The 14,686-nt window shown below is 47.8% G+C and overlaps 1 protein-coding gene across 1 annotated transcript in view; it reads left to right on the forward strand.

Annotated features, from left to right (window-relative positions):
- The first annotated feature begins 10,610 nt into the window (after positions 1–10,610).
- The window catches only part of GALNT18 (polypeptide N-acetylgalactosaminyltransferase 18), a 341,618-nt gene continuing 337,542 nt past the window's right edge, over positions 10,611–14,686 (forward strand). Inside the window, exon 1 of the mRNA XM_061132121.1 lies at positions 10,611–11,252. Coding sequence (XP_060988104.1) covers positions 11,018–11,252 — 235 coding nt within the window. The 5' untranslated portion in view covers positions 10,611–11,017. The remainder of the gene's footprint in view (positions 11,253–14,686) is intronic.

Genomic DNA, 14,686 nt, shown 5'->3' on the forward strand with positions numbered 1-14,686 from the left:
AGAACCCGCCTACCAATGCAGGAGACGTAAGAGATGTGGATTTGATCCCTGGGTTGGGAAGATCCCCTCGAGAAGGGAATAGCTATCCAATCCAGTATCCTTGCCTGGAGAATCCCATGGACAGTGGAGCCTGGCAGGCTATGGTCCATGGGGTCACAAAGAGTCAGACACGACTGAAGTGATAACACACACACACACATAGATAAAGAAACAAGCTGAAAGAGGTTAAGTAAATTGCCTAAGACAACTCAGCTTAATAAGTGGTAGAGCTTTAAATCTGGAATGCAGTTGTGATTTGGGGCTAAATGTTTGGATGGAGGAGGGAATGAGACCATGGGCCAATGTTGGATGCATGGATTTGCTCACAGGGTCAAGGAGGCTGTAGAGGAAGGAAAGAAAGGGACAGTGTTAGTTGCTCAGTTAAGCCCGACTCTGTGATCCCACAGACGGTCACCTGCCCGGCTCTGTCCACGGGATTCTCCAGGCAAGAATACTGGACTGGGTAGCTATTCCCTTCTCCAGGGGATCTTCCCAATCCAGCAGTTGAACCCAAGTCTCCCACATTGTGAGCAGATTCTTTAACTTCTGAGCCTCTGGGGAAGCCTGTAGAGGGAGAGTTTAAGAGGAAATCTGTAAGATGAGCTGGGGGGCCTGGGCTGAGGTTAAGAGTGACCTACACAAGGGCCTGGAAGTGATGAAGGAGGAAGATAGGAGAGGCCAGATCTGACCAGGCTCTCAATGCTTATCAAAGGCCACAGGAAGGCCAGCCTTCATTCCCAGAGCAGTGAGAAGCTGCTAAAGGATTCTAAGACGGGAGGGATGGAGGTTGTGTGTGTTCACTTTGGCTGGTTTGTGGGGAATTGATTGGTGGGGCTGGAGTACCAGCTGCTGGAACAGTGAGGGAGTTGAAAAGCAGGAAATAAGTGGACCAACAAAAGTGTCAAACCTTTGAATACTTTATTCATGGGAGAGTTCCTTAGTTCCTTGCTTAAAGCCAAAAACAACAAAAAAGGCTTTCCACCCTCATTTACATACAATTCTAATAATTCAGCTGTTTTCCCAATTTATAGCAGGTTAAGAGTAAACACTTAAGATCTGAGAGTGCTGTGGGAGGTAGGGACACAGACAGTTGTGAAAAATGGCAGCTTGATTGTAAGCAAGGACACACTTTAAAAAGATCAATAAGCATTTAAATTGCTCGGCAGATTGGGATTATTCTATGGAAAGGCAAATAGCCTTACCTTAATGCCATCCTCCCATTGTTAAGTCAGTACTTGATAAATTGAGTGATTAATTTGAGTCAACAACACAGTGTGATGTTGAAAAGTAACCTTTCTTTAAAGAGTCAGGGAAAAAAATGAACTCCACATTCCCAGCAGCACTTGCAGGTTGTCAGTGGCTCAATCCCAAGATGGTGGCCAAGCCCTGGACTGTGTTCCCACTTTAGTCTCCATGGCCAGCGCCGAGTGTCCCCAGATGAAGGTGGCCATCCAAGGATTGCTGGAGTAGAGGGTCTGGAGCTTTGTCAAAGACTCTGGATTCTCATCAGTGAACCCGGAACATGAGCTGAGGCAAACTGACAGTGGCCATGGTAACTATGGGCCTCTGCCTTCAGAAGTTCAACATTTTCTAGACTGCTGCAGCCTTTTAGGGATTTAGAAAAAGTCGCAGCTGCTAGGGAACTTACTCAGAGAAGCACAGGATATAAAAGATCTCTCAGCATCTGGACTCTGGGATTTTACTGAGCAAGGGCATGGCTCCAGCCCCTCAGTGGGTCCCCTCATTAGGCCCCCGCTCACCCCGAGGATGGGAGCCTTCTGTTCTGTAAGGAAGTAGACTTGGTCTTCTCCAGTCTAGGACTGTGCGCAACAGCACCTGTGTACTCAGACATGATCCCAGAGGTGATGATACATGGCCTTTCACAGCTTGCCATGTAAGATGCCGCTGCTGGGTGCCTTGACTTGCCTGTTATCTTGCTTTGAGTGGATAGAAATATGGTCAGGGAGCTGGGAAGATGGAAGACTTCTAAACAAGTTCTAGTTCAGGTGGCTTCTTTTGTTGTTGTTACCATGATTAGACTAAAAAGGAAAAAATACCCATTATTTATTTAAGATCTGGCAGGGTGGAGCATGAAAAAATACTGTCTGAAGAGTGGGGAAGACCCTCCAGCCTCAATTCTGTAAGGGCTTAGATCCCCTACTGTCTCTTCCAACTATTCTGGACGCTTGGCCTCCATTGAGTTATTGGAGACCCATGGACTCCATCTGGGAGACCCTTAGGAAAAAGATCTTCAGCAAAAGATAGTTGGGTAGGTCTGAGAGGTCAGCTTTGGACCTCAACTTTTTACTTAATCATGACATTCTTAGATGGAACTGTGACCATTGAAAGTGTGACTGTTGGAGCTGTGATGTGTCTCTTGCACAACTTTTGTTAGCTGGAGTTTTAGGTGTATTTTCTGTTGCTGTGTTAAATAGAATATTTTCATTAAAGTACTGAAAAGCAATTAATTTTTATTTATTGATCATATATGCAGGAACTTATTAAATTATTTATGTATTTATTTGTAGTTGAAGTACAGTTGACTTACAAAATTATATTAATTTCAGGTGTGCAACATAGTGATTTGATATCTTTATAAATTAAAAAAAATTCTTAAGAATTTATATTTATTTTTACCTTTGTGCTGGGCTTTCATTGCTGTGCATGGGCTTTCTCTAGTTGCGGAGACTAGGGGTTACTCTCTAGTTGAGGAGCATGGGCTTCTCATTACAGTAGCTTGTCTCATTGCAGATCACAGGCTGTGGTGGGTGTGGGCTTTAGTAGTTGCCACACTTGGGCTCAGTATTGCAGCTTGAGGGTGCAGGCTCAGTAGCTGTGGCACAAGGGCCTAAGTTGCCCTAAAGCATGTGGAATCTTCCCTGACGGGTGATCAAACTGTTGTCCCCTGCATTACAAGGCAGACTCTTAACTACTGGACCACTAGGGAAGCCTGATATGTTTATAAATTACAAAATGATCACCATGAAGAGTGTAGTTTCATCTGTCATCATATTCCCTATGCTACACATTACATCCCCATGTAGTGGGATTTGTTCCATTGTAACTGGAAGTTTGTACCTCTCAATCTCCCTCACCTATTTCACCCATCTGTATCCACCCCTCCCAGGTATCTATGAGTCTTTTCTGTTATTTTTGTTTGTTCATTTTGTTTTTTTAGATTCCACATATAAATGAAATTTTAGTATTTATCTTATATTATTTATCATAGCTATTTATCTTTCTCTGACATATTTCACTTAGCAAATACACTCTAGGTCCATCCATGTTGTGGTAAGTGACAAGATTTCATTCTTCCTTATGGCTGAGTAATAATCCATTGGGATTCCCTGGTGGCTCAGAGGTTAAAGCGTCTGCCTGCAATGCAAGAGACCTGGGTCCGATTCCATTTTTTATATATCATGTTTTCTTTATCCATTCGTCTGTCAGTTGACACTTAGGTTGCTTCCATATCTTGGTTATTGCAAGTAATGCCACAGTGACTAGACACCTTTTTGAATAACTGTTTGTCTATGTTGTCTTTGGAAAAACACCTGGAAGTGGAATTGCTGGATTGAATGGTAGTTCTGTCAAACTACTTCGGGGATACAAAGCCCTAAGCACTCTATTCTGGAGTCTGTCAGCTCCCTCATCAAGCGCTTGGATAAGAGATTCCATATGCGGTGGAGAATTACTAGCAAATACCTAGATGCTCTTTGGATTTGGACTCTGTCAGAAGACTGATTATATTGGTGTCTGCAAGTACATCCTGCTATATCAGCCTATCTGTTGGTACCTGCTAAGGCTGTTTTATCTGGAATCATCCATCTGAGTACTTTGTACTTTTGTGTACTTTTGTGCATCTGCATTTGTCTCGGAACCAAGTTTACAGAAGTCCTTTGATGACAGATTCCACGGTTCTCTGAGGAGGGGCTCTGGGCCTGCTGCAAATGCAAGCTGTCCCCAGCTCTGGTCTCTGGCTCTGTCACAAGAAGCAGATTGTTCACTCTTTCCCAGCTGCTTCTTGCCACTTGCAATTTGTGCCTTCCTCTGCAATCACTCTGTTCTGAACAAGCCAGTCACCTCGCTGTGGTGAGGAGGTTGTATGTCTGTTGAATATTTTATTTACCATCTGGTTGGCAGCGAAGCACAGAACATACTTATGGGCCAGTAATGCCCCAGACCATCATATACCGAACCTGAAAAGGTCATCTGCTTCTCGTGCCTGGTTGGCACCAGCCATCCCTCACACAGGTCCTGTGCTATTCCTTCCTCCTGGAAAGGAGGGCTCTGGTCTGTCTTTTTACCCAGGCATGATGGGTGCCTCCAGGCATTTTCTAAGAAGAGAGGCATTTTGCCATCCCAGTTCTCTTTTCTGCCTTCTTGAAACCACATAAATTAGCAGGCAAGAAACTTTCATGGGTTTGAGGAAATCTGTGACCATACTTCTGTTCTCAGTAAGGGCTCACTACACATGACTTCCTTTCCCCCACTTCACCAGCCAGATTCTCACCTTTGGAAAAGGGATTTAGTAGCTCTTTTCCTTGCTCAGAGGACAGCATCCGTTTAGGGTTTGAGAGTGCTTCTGTTTTTAACAATCCTCTTTGAAGATGCAAATACTTCCAAGAGATCTCTCACTTGTGGTCTTTTTTCTTTTTTTATTGGGGTCTTATCAGCTAGTTATTTCTTCAGTGAAGATAGATATTCTTTAACAGATACCCAGGAGGGATGTGATATATGGAAAGGAGTACTGGACTTGGAGTCAGAAGCCCTCTACCACTTTTATTCATTAATATTTGCCTTAAATAGTTTCCTCATCTGGAAAACGGGCATGATAATAACTTGCCTTATGGGGTGGTTATGAAGATTAAGACAAGGTATGTGTGAACAGTGCTCTGTGGATTGAATAGTACTGGTATACCCTACCTGCCTTAGAAGTCTAGGCAGTCAAATAAGACACATCAACTCCAGTATTCTTGCCTGGAGAATCCCCATGGACAGAGGAGCCTGGCAGGCTACAGTCCATGGGGTCACAAAGAGTCGGACACGACTGAGTGACTAAGCACATATAGTCCTTCAGTGTGCTTTATATGAGTTCATCTAAATTTGGAAAACTCAGCAGTGGCCACAGGACTGGAAAAGGTCAGTTTTCATTCCAATCCCAAAGAAAGGCAATGCCAAAGAATGCTCAAACTACCACACAATTGCACTCATCTCACACACTAGTAAAGTAATGCTCAAAATTCTCCAAGCCAGGCTTCAGCAATACGTGAATCATGAACTTCCAGATGTTCAAGATGGTTTTAGAAAAGGCAGAGGAACCAGAGATCAAGTTGCCAACATCGACTGGATCATCAAAAAAGCAAGAGAGTTCCAGAAAAACATCTACTTCTGCTTTATTGACTATGCCAAAGCCTTTGACTGTGTGGATCACAATAAACTGTGGAAAATTCTGAAAGACATGGGAATACCAGACCACCTGACCTGCCTCTTGAGAAACCTACATGCAGGTCAGGAAGCAATGGCTAGAACTGGACATGGGAAAACAGACTGGTTCCAAATAGGAAAAGGAGTACGTCAAGGCTATATATTGTCACCCTGCTTATTTAACTTATATGCAGAGTACATCATGAGAAATGCTGGGCTGGAAGAAGCACAAGATTGCCGGGAGAAATATCAATAACCTCAGATATGTAGATGACACCACCCTTATGGCAGAAAATGAAGAGGAACTAAAAAGCCTCTTGATGAAAGTGAAAGAGGAGAGTGAAAAATTTGGCTTAAAGCTAAACATTCAGAAAACTAAGATCATGGCATCTGGTCCCATCACTTCATGGGAAATAGATGGGGAAACAGTGGAAACAGTGTCAGACTTTATTTTTGGGGGCTCCAAAATCACTGCAGATGGTGATTGCAGCCATGAAATTAAAAGACGCTTACTCCTTGGAAGGAAAGTTATGCCCAACCTAGACAGCATATTAAAAAGCAGAGACATTACTTTGTCAACAAAGGTCCGTCCAGTCAAGGCTATGGTTTTTCCAGTAGTCATGTATGGATGTGAGAGTTGGACTCTAAAGAAAGCTGAGCGCCAAAGAATTGATTCTTTTGAACTATGGTGTTGGAGAAGACTCTTGAGAGTCCCTTGGACTGCAAGGAGATCCAACCAGTCCATCCTAAAGGAGACCAGTCCTGGGTGTTCATTGGAAGGACTGATGTTGAAGCTGAAACTCCAATACTTTGGCCACCTGATGCAAAGAGTTGACTCATTGGAAAAGACCCGAATGCTGGGAGGGATTGGGGGCAGGAGGAGAAAGGGATGACAGAGGATGAGATGGCTGCATGGCATCACCAACTTGATGGACATGAGTTTGGGTAAACTCCGGGAGTTGGTTATGGACAGGGAGGCCTGGCATGCTGTGATTCATGGGGTCACAAAGAGTCGGACACAACTGAGCAACTGAACTGAACTGAATGCTCACAACATCCCTATTAGGAGGAGGTAGTTATTATTATTGTCCCCATTTTACAGATAAAAAACCAAGGCACAGAGAGTTTAGGTAATTTGCCCAAGATCATACTAGTAAGTGCCAGGCCTGGAATATGAATCCAGCTCTCTGGATTCCTTAGTCTATGCTCAAGAGACAACATGTGAAAAATACTAGACTGGATACAATGTAAGTACTGAACAAACATTTCTGTCTTTGTTCACCATCCCTCCTCCAGAAGTGTGCCTTTTCTATCAATAACATCTCAGTCCTGTGGTTTGGCAGAATCCAGCCTTGGACCTGTTGTTTCTCCACAGTCTTTGTGTCTGAACCTTGCATCCCTCCCTGCCAGAAGCCCTAATAATCCCTGTTCTCCCAGGGACCTGGAAAACCCACTTCCCATGTACCCTGGCTGGGAATTGACTTTCCACTGTCAAGGCTCATTTTCCCCGGGAGCCCCAGCATCCCATTTGGCACCTCTGGCACCGAGGTGTTGCATGTGCTGCCATCTGGTGGGCATAGATGACACTGACACCACTCTGATGAATGACTTGCCATTGATGCATATTGGTCTGCTCCTCTTTAGTTCGCAGGTCAGGATACCCTTCTCAGAAGGCAACCAGCTGGTAATTAAGATCCATTAATGACTGGTTTTTCCAACCCTGGTATCAAAAGCATTCTGATGTAGGCTTAGTACTGGGGGGATGGCAGAGTGGCTCCAACACTTTGGCCACCTGATTCGAAGAGCTGACTCACTGGAAAAGACCTTGATGCTGGGAAAGACTGAAGGCAGGAGGAGAAGGGGATGACAGAGGTTGAGATGATTGGATCACATCACCGACTGAAAGGACATGAGTTTGAGTCAGCTCTGGGAGTTGGTGACGGACAGGGAAGCAGGGAGTCCTCAGTCCATGGGGTTGCAAAGAGTTGGGCACAACGGAGTGACTGAACAACAAGAAGATTGGCTGTACTCGTGGGTAAGAATTCCTACTTGCTGTGCTGTGCTGGGCTCAGTCGCTCCATTGTGTTCAACTCTGTGAGCCCATGGACTGTAGTTCACCAGGCGCCTCTGTCCATGAAATTTCTAGGCAAGAGTACTGGAATGGGTTGTACTTGCCCCCTGCTCAATCACATAAAGAGGGAAGCTGCCTACCCAATATAAAAGATGGGTAAAATCCAAAGGTTGTGCCACAAAGATCCTATCAAGGATCTCTAGCCCCTCGCATAGACTCCTCAAGATACTCTTTCCTCTTGTAGCAGTAGGAGACCCTAGGTTCAAATAATAGATATAAATTTACAGAAATATATTGTACTTGAGTCTCTGCTAAGCCTGCTCACACCCATTGTCTGATTAACTTAACAGGGATCCGTTTTTAGCAGCTTTTCAGTTTCAGAAAAGAGGCCCATTATTGAGACTACGAGACAGGTTATATACACATGTTTGTAGTAAACTGGGCAGGATCTGGGGCAACTGGTCATTCAGACAAAACCTCGGGGGCTCAATAATTACTTGTTGGATTGAATGGGGGTCAAAGAAATGAATCTCTACCCAGGCATTGTTTATAGGAGGGCTTCCATAGAGGCTAACTCTTTTCAGTCCTTGTGACTCTGAAATCTTTCTGGGTTAAATCTTTGTATTCCCTTCCAGTTTGCTTGTTTAAAACCAAGGACTTAGGGATCTTTAGTGGGAATTAGAGGGTCCCGGAAGCCAGCCATTCATTTGAACATCCTGTTGACCTATGTGCCCTACTGATGGTGAAGACAGATATTATGAATAGAAAGTCAGTGCGCTGGAGCTCAGCTCAGAAAGTTAAGCAACTTGCTGCCTATAGTTCTGGTTCCTGTTAACTTCCATTAGCGGACAGAGAACTGATACTGGTTGGTGGAGAAACTATTGCTGAATAGCAAATGGAGTTCATGGAATTCTAGTAGAGTTCACCATATCCTGGAAGGAAAGCTCACATGATCCTGAGCACCCACTATATATCCTGCACTAATGAAACATCTGCCTGGTACATTCTCTCATTTCATCACCACAACCAGTTCTCCAGCAAGTATTATTTATATTTGATATAAGGGGAAACTGAGCCCCTTTGGTGTTTAGAAGCTCATCCAAACTCTCGCAACCAATAAGTGGTGGATCTGGGATGAGAGTCGTGGAGTATGGCTGCACCTACAGTGAATATTCTTTGAACTGGTCAACTAGAGCCTGTGACCTTTCAGAGAGAAGAGCCTGATCCTCATTCTTCTTTTACTGCATTCAGTTCTTCCACATTACAAATAGATGATAGGGCCAGCTGGACCAAAATGTAAAGTCACACAATCCATTTTGTTTTCTATTTGAACCCTTATTTTTAAATTTGGGGTTTTTCCCCACTAAGAATGTGAAAAATGAGTATTGCTTCTCTCTGTCTAGCCTTGTGGTGGTTTAGGAAGATCCTGGGAAGAGGTGAATTTCCAAGTCCCCTCCTGGGAGAGACTATGAAACAGAAGGAGTAATTAGACCTTTACCATTAGCTGTATTCAAAGCCACTGCTTATGAATTCATCCGACTGGAAGGAAGTCCAGAACCTCTGCTTGTGATCTGATTATACTTCCAGAGGGAAAGAAAGAGAGAAGGGTTTTATTCCCTCATGGATGCAGATTTCTGTACCTTGATTTTTTTTCCCAGAAATAATCTGTACTCTTCTTTTCTCACACTTATGGGCTCATACATAGTACTCTCCTCTACTCTCTATCCAACCTACATGTATTGTTCTCTTTCCCAGTTATGGGTTGAGAGAAATCTTCCAATATCTCTAGTTTGTGTCTGTTTCCATAGTATCTTTTGGGAGCTCTGTATGCAAAACTTTGGTTAAAGGGCTTCCAGGCTGATGGCCATCAAACACCCCTTCATTGGTTTTGTGTCCACCCTCTTTTGCTGGGCCAGGTCCAGAAAACATCACTTGAGGGAGCTGCCTTGGGTACCAGGATCACAGCTGGTTAGGGTGCTGGCATGCCAAGGGACACTCTTCAGGACAGGAAAATGCATCCCAGAGACAGAGGATAGAAATCCGTGTTTTGAAGAATCTTTGTTTGAAGGAATTTTATTCAGGTTTTGAGAAGTGAATGTTCAGCAGAAAGGGATAATATGAATAAGCATTTGCTCTAATAACAAAATAGTGTCAGTCACTGGAGTCCAGCCTTGCCCCTCTGCTGTGAGGCACAGTTCTGTCCTCCCTAACATCAATCACAAACAGCATGTACAGGGACCGAGAGCTCACAGACAGCTTAATCCCCCCAGGGATATTTCTGTGCAGGATCTCCACAGGCATTGGGATGAGCCTGGGCCCTCATGAGTGACAACTGGGGTTACAACACACAGTTTGCCCTGGAACTGCACAGACTTGAAATATATATATATATATATATATAGCTAGGGGCGTTAAAAACCTTTGAGGTGGTTGGTAGTGGAGATGGTACAGAATCTTCTAAGAGATTCCTAAAAGGGTTGACTCCTTGGACAGTTGTGGGGTCTGGAGACATTCTGGAAGCCTGCTGACAGGGTGAAGTCAAGGAAGAAGTGGACGCCCACGGGGCCTGACCGAGGGCGAGACAGGACAGGCCACCCACGCTTCCCTGGCCTCCCTAAGTCCTGGCAACGAGAAAAAGGGTTGAGAGCCGGCAGGTGGGATCCACGCAAGAAGCCCAGCGGTCGAGTGGTGGGGCGCTGGGCCGAGCTCCCTCCGGAAGCCTGGAGGTTTCTGCCCGAGAGCAAGTGGAATACCCCTAGAGGTGGAATCTGCCGGCCTAGGACTGGGACTGGTGGCGCGCCCTCTCGGGGAGCCTCGGGTCTGGGGCAGCCAGCGCGGGCGCGGGTGGAGGCCCTGGAGCGCCCCTGGAGGGCGGGGGCCAGGGGCAGCCGGCAGGTGGGGCCCCGGGCCGGACTCCGCCCCCCGCACCCTCCCCGTTGGTCCGCGACCGCCCAGCCCCGGCCCCTCTTCCGAGCCCGAGCGCGATTGGTGGCGGCGCTTGTCGCTCGGAGGGGGCCGGGCCGCTGGGCCCCGTGGTTCTCCCTGCCGCCGCTGCCGCTGCCGCCGCCGCCGTCCTTCCAGCAGCGCGGGCGGGTCGGACCGCCAAGGCAATCGGCGCCCGGCGATGGGAAGCGGCGCGGCCGCGGATCCAGGCTGTGGCAAAGTTTCCCAGACGCTCGTATCAAGGCGCGCGGCTGCCGACCACCCGTGACTGCTCCGAGAAGGGCTCGGAGATTTTTAATTTGGAAAAATAATCCACCTCATTTCCTTTGTCAAGTTCTCTCTCAAAGCGGCCAGCGGCGGGAGCTACAAACTTGGGCACGGCGGCTCCACTGCCGGCGGTCCGGGCTTTGGAGACCGTCGGCACTCAGGTGCTCCGGCGCCCGGCGGCCCCGGGCGTCCGAGGGGGTGTGATCGCGGGGGAGTCCCGGGTGCGCAGAGAGAAGGGGCCCCCGGAGCTCTATATGGAGGAGGGAGCCCAGAATGGTGTGCACCAGGAAGACCAAAACTTTGGTGTCCACTTGCGTGATCCTGAGCGGCATGACCAACATCATATGTCTGCTCTACGTGGGCTGGGTCACCAACTACATCGCCAGCGTGTATGTGCGGGGCCAGGAGCCGGCGCCCGACAAGAAGCTGGAGGAAGACAAAGGGGACACCCTGAAGATTATTGAACGGCTGGATCACCTGGAGAATGTCATAAAGCAGCATATCCAAGGTACGAGCGCCCGGGGAAACTTGGGCAGCCCACGGGGCCGGGGAGTGCCCAGAGCCGTGCGCGGTGCGCGAAGGGTGGTGGGCATCTCTATAGCGACTGCGGGGCTCTGAGGCTGCAGACGCTTGGCGGGGCTGCTTGTATGTTCTTGCCTGAGTACGGGACCCTCAGTGTCGGCGGCCGTGCGCGCTTCACCAGGGCACACGTGTGTGCACGGGGCTCCACGCGCGGGTGTGTGCAGCTCGCTGGCGGTGTGGGGGCGCGCTGCGCACGTGTCCCAGTGTGCGTGTGACTACCGGCTAGTTGCTCGAGGGTTCTCGGGGTCGCAGACAGGTCCGGTTCAGAGTGTGGGTACGTGTGAATGTTGGTGTGTGTACAAGGGAGCGCTCAAAGGCAATCGAGCTCATTTGGCTACTGTAGGGCCTACGGGGAGAAACGTGAGAGGCCCAGGTCGTTGCCGTTTAGGACCTACAGGCTGCGGGAGAAGCCGGAGCTGAGAAGACTGCACGGCCCTCCCTGGTCCCAGCCCGGCTGTGAGCGGCCCATAGGCGATTAGGTGTGCAGAGGGATCTGTGGCTAGGAGTGCTGTCTAAACCTTAGCGGTCTCCACCCGCACCACAGCGCGCGGGTCCAAGACCCTCTCCAACAGCAGGTGTTAGCTCGGTGAAGAAGCATGGGCGCCTGGAGCTTTGTCCACTGCGGTGGCGCCTCCGCCCGGGACTGGGAGAACCCGCCCTGGGCTGCCAGTGAAGGCCATTCCCTCCGGTAGCTCCACTCCCAGGCCCGGGGAGCGGCTGGGGCGGAGCAAACAGATCCGCGCGGGCTCGGTCTGGAGTCTTAGGCTGAGCCGGGTGATTGCGTTCCAGGTCAGGGCTGGGGTCAAGGGGACGATGGGGTACGGAGCGCTCTCCCCAGGCGACCCTGTCCGATGAGCTGTCGGAGGCAGCAGATAGAGAGCTCCGGCCGGGCACCACAGGTCAGAGTGTGCACACACATGCCGGTCTCTCACGTTCACATTTCCTTTTTCTTTGCTTCTACTCCCTCTGTTTTCTACCAGGCTTGTCAGCTTTTTAAGGGCAGGACAGCACCAGCAGAGCCTAGTTCACCTGTCAACCAGGCAGACTTTGGCACGTATCTGGTTGACTATTTCTCTCCCAGGAGCACTCTCATTTGTTTACACATGGTTGTCAGGATCCAACCTTGCATCTGCTGCCCCTTCCATGGTGGGGACAGCTGCTCTCTCTACATTTGGTTTGTATGCCCATATGTACAAAAGTTCCTTCCCAGGGGGAGGTTCAGGTGAGTACAGGAGGGGTGTACATATCCACAGTGCTTCCTGACTGACTGATGACTTTAAAACAAGTTCATGGCTCTTGACACTTCTGCTTTGCAGCTCTCCTTGGTACCTGCCACTGGGCTTGCGTGGCAGACCAATTTATCTCTCTGATGTGCCTGTTGCTGTGTTTCTGACTTGTCCTTTTCCATCCCGTGGATCCAGATTGACAATTAGTCAGCAGTAGAAGTACAGTGTTTGCCCCAGGGTGATTCATAATGTTCCCAGAGGGATGCAGGCCATACCTTACTTTGACATTTCTAGTTTGCCCACAGATTTTAAGAGATTTTCATTCACAGATTCTGTGTGTGTGTGGGTGTGTGTGTGTTCATGTTTCTGGAAAATGATCCTCTTGTGCTTTCCAGTCTGGTCAGGGAGGAGGTGAGCAAGATACTACACTGGGAAGCAGTGAGGAGATCTTGGGGTCATGGGTTCATCCCAGAGTGCACCTTTGTCATGTTGAATGTGGACCGTATCAGGTGATTTATAAGACTCTACATGAAAATGAGTGTGGTGTGGAAGCTGAAAGGAGCCTTTGTGTTTTTGCTCCCAGGAAACCTTATAGCTATGCCTTGTTTGAAACTTTCAAATGTATACCTGAAAAAATTGAGAGGGGAAGAAAAAAAGAGGGAGCATTATCCTTAAAGTACACGGTGGTCCAGCTCTCTTGTGTATGTGTAATGACTGTATTATGAGTCCTGTGGATATTCAGAAAAGGCCAGATTCTCAGGTGGAAGGGTAGAAGCCATCGCTCATAGTGGGGTGGGGAAGGGCCAGTGACTTAGCAAAGACTCGCCATGAGGCAGAAGGAGGCATAGGATGCTTGGCTGCTGTGCCGTGATGGTCTTGCCACAATTAGTGACAACTCCCCCAGTGATGCCGGAGCCATCCTTGAGCAAGTATTTGGGGCATTTAAAGTAAATTTGGGCTTCCCTGGTGGCCCAGCTGGTAAAGAATCTGCCTGCAATGCAGGAGACCCAGGTTCAATCCCTGGGTTGGAGAGATCCCCTGAAGGGAATGGCTGCCCACGCCAATATTCTTGCCTGGAGAAGTCCATGGACAGAGGAGCCGGTGGGCTACAGTAAATTTAGGGATTTATCTTACTTATGTAAGGGGCCTGCAGTGTTTGGGACTGGCCAAGTGCCACTTTCTGAAGGCAGAGGGTGGGAAAGGAAAAGATCAGAGGCTTGTCCTTGATGATATGGGCCATTTACATGTATTCCAATGTCGAGTTTCCTCTAGTTAGTAGGGAAAGCCTTTTGAGCAAACCAGTTTACTCTGCTGAGCTGAGGGGGAATAGGGATAATAATAATAGTTAGTAGCTAAAAAATTATATAGCACCAGCTGTGTGCCAGGCATTATTTAAGTACTTTATGTATGTTGACTTATTTAATTCTCCTCCCACTATGAGGTAAGTACGTTAGCTCCGTTTTACACATGGAGATTATATAATTTGTCTAAGGTGCAAGGATTTAAACCAAGCTCATATTGCTTCAGCACCCATGTTCTTAACCGCATGTTAGGCTGTCTCTTAAGAGGGTCAGAGGGTCACAGGGGCAGCAGGGCTCTTCTAGAGTCACTGGATGGTGGGAGTGGGTGTTGGAGTTGGAGACCTCAGAGGGTGGCCGAGGAATGATGGAGTCATAGCCTTTCCACTTGGAGACTCTTCCGTAGTTAAACTCAGGAAGCTCTGGATTTTGTTTCACACCAAAAGGCAGAGGTTACATTCACATAAGAAGTGTCTGTGGAACACCCAGGACAGTTTCTGGCACATTCTTCAGAGAGTGTGTGTTGGATAGCCGAGTAGATGAATGAATGAGCACACAGTGAGGGTGCCCAGGGCTGGTTAGTCATTAATGAAAGCATTTCCATTCTCAAATGACTATGTTTTGCTTTGGAGCCTTGTACAGGCTCCTCTTTGCTTTGGAAGGAAAGTTGTCCTGGAAGCTGCAAATGTCACAAAATGTTCTACTGGATGTTCCATAGGACTTGCAATTAGAAGAGGCTTTGGAGCATCACCCTGGAGCTACATTCTAGTCATGACTGAAAAGTTTATTTTCCTCTTGGGGGTTGCAGTGATATTTCATTTTAATTTGTTTTCTGA

This window comes from Dama dama, chromosome 1 (genome assembly GCF_033118175.1).
Source record: "Dama dama isolate Ldn47 chromosome 1, ASM3311817v1, whole genome shotgun sequence".
Lineage (NCBI taxonomy): Eukaryota > Metazoa > Chordata > Mammalia > Artiodactyla > Cervidae > Dama > Dama dama.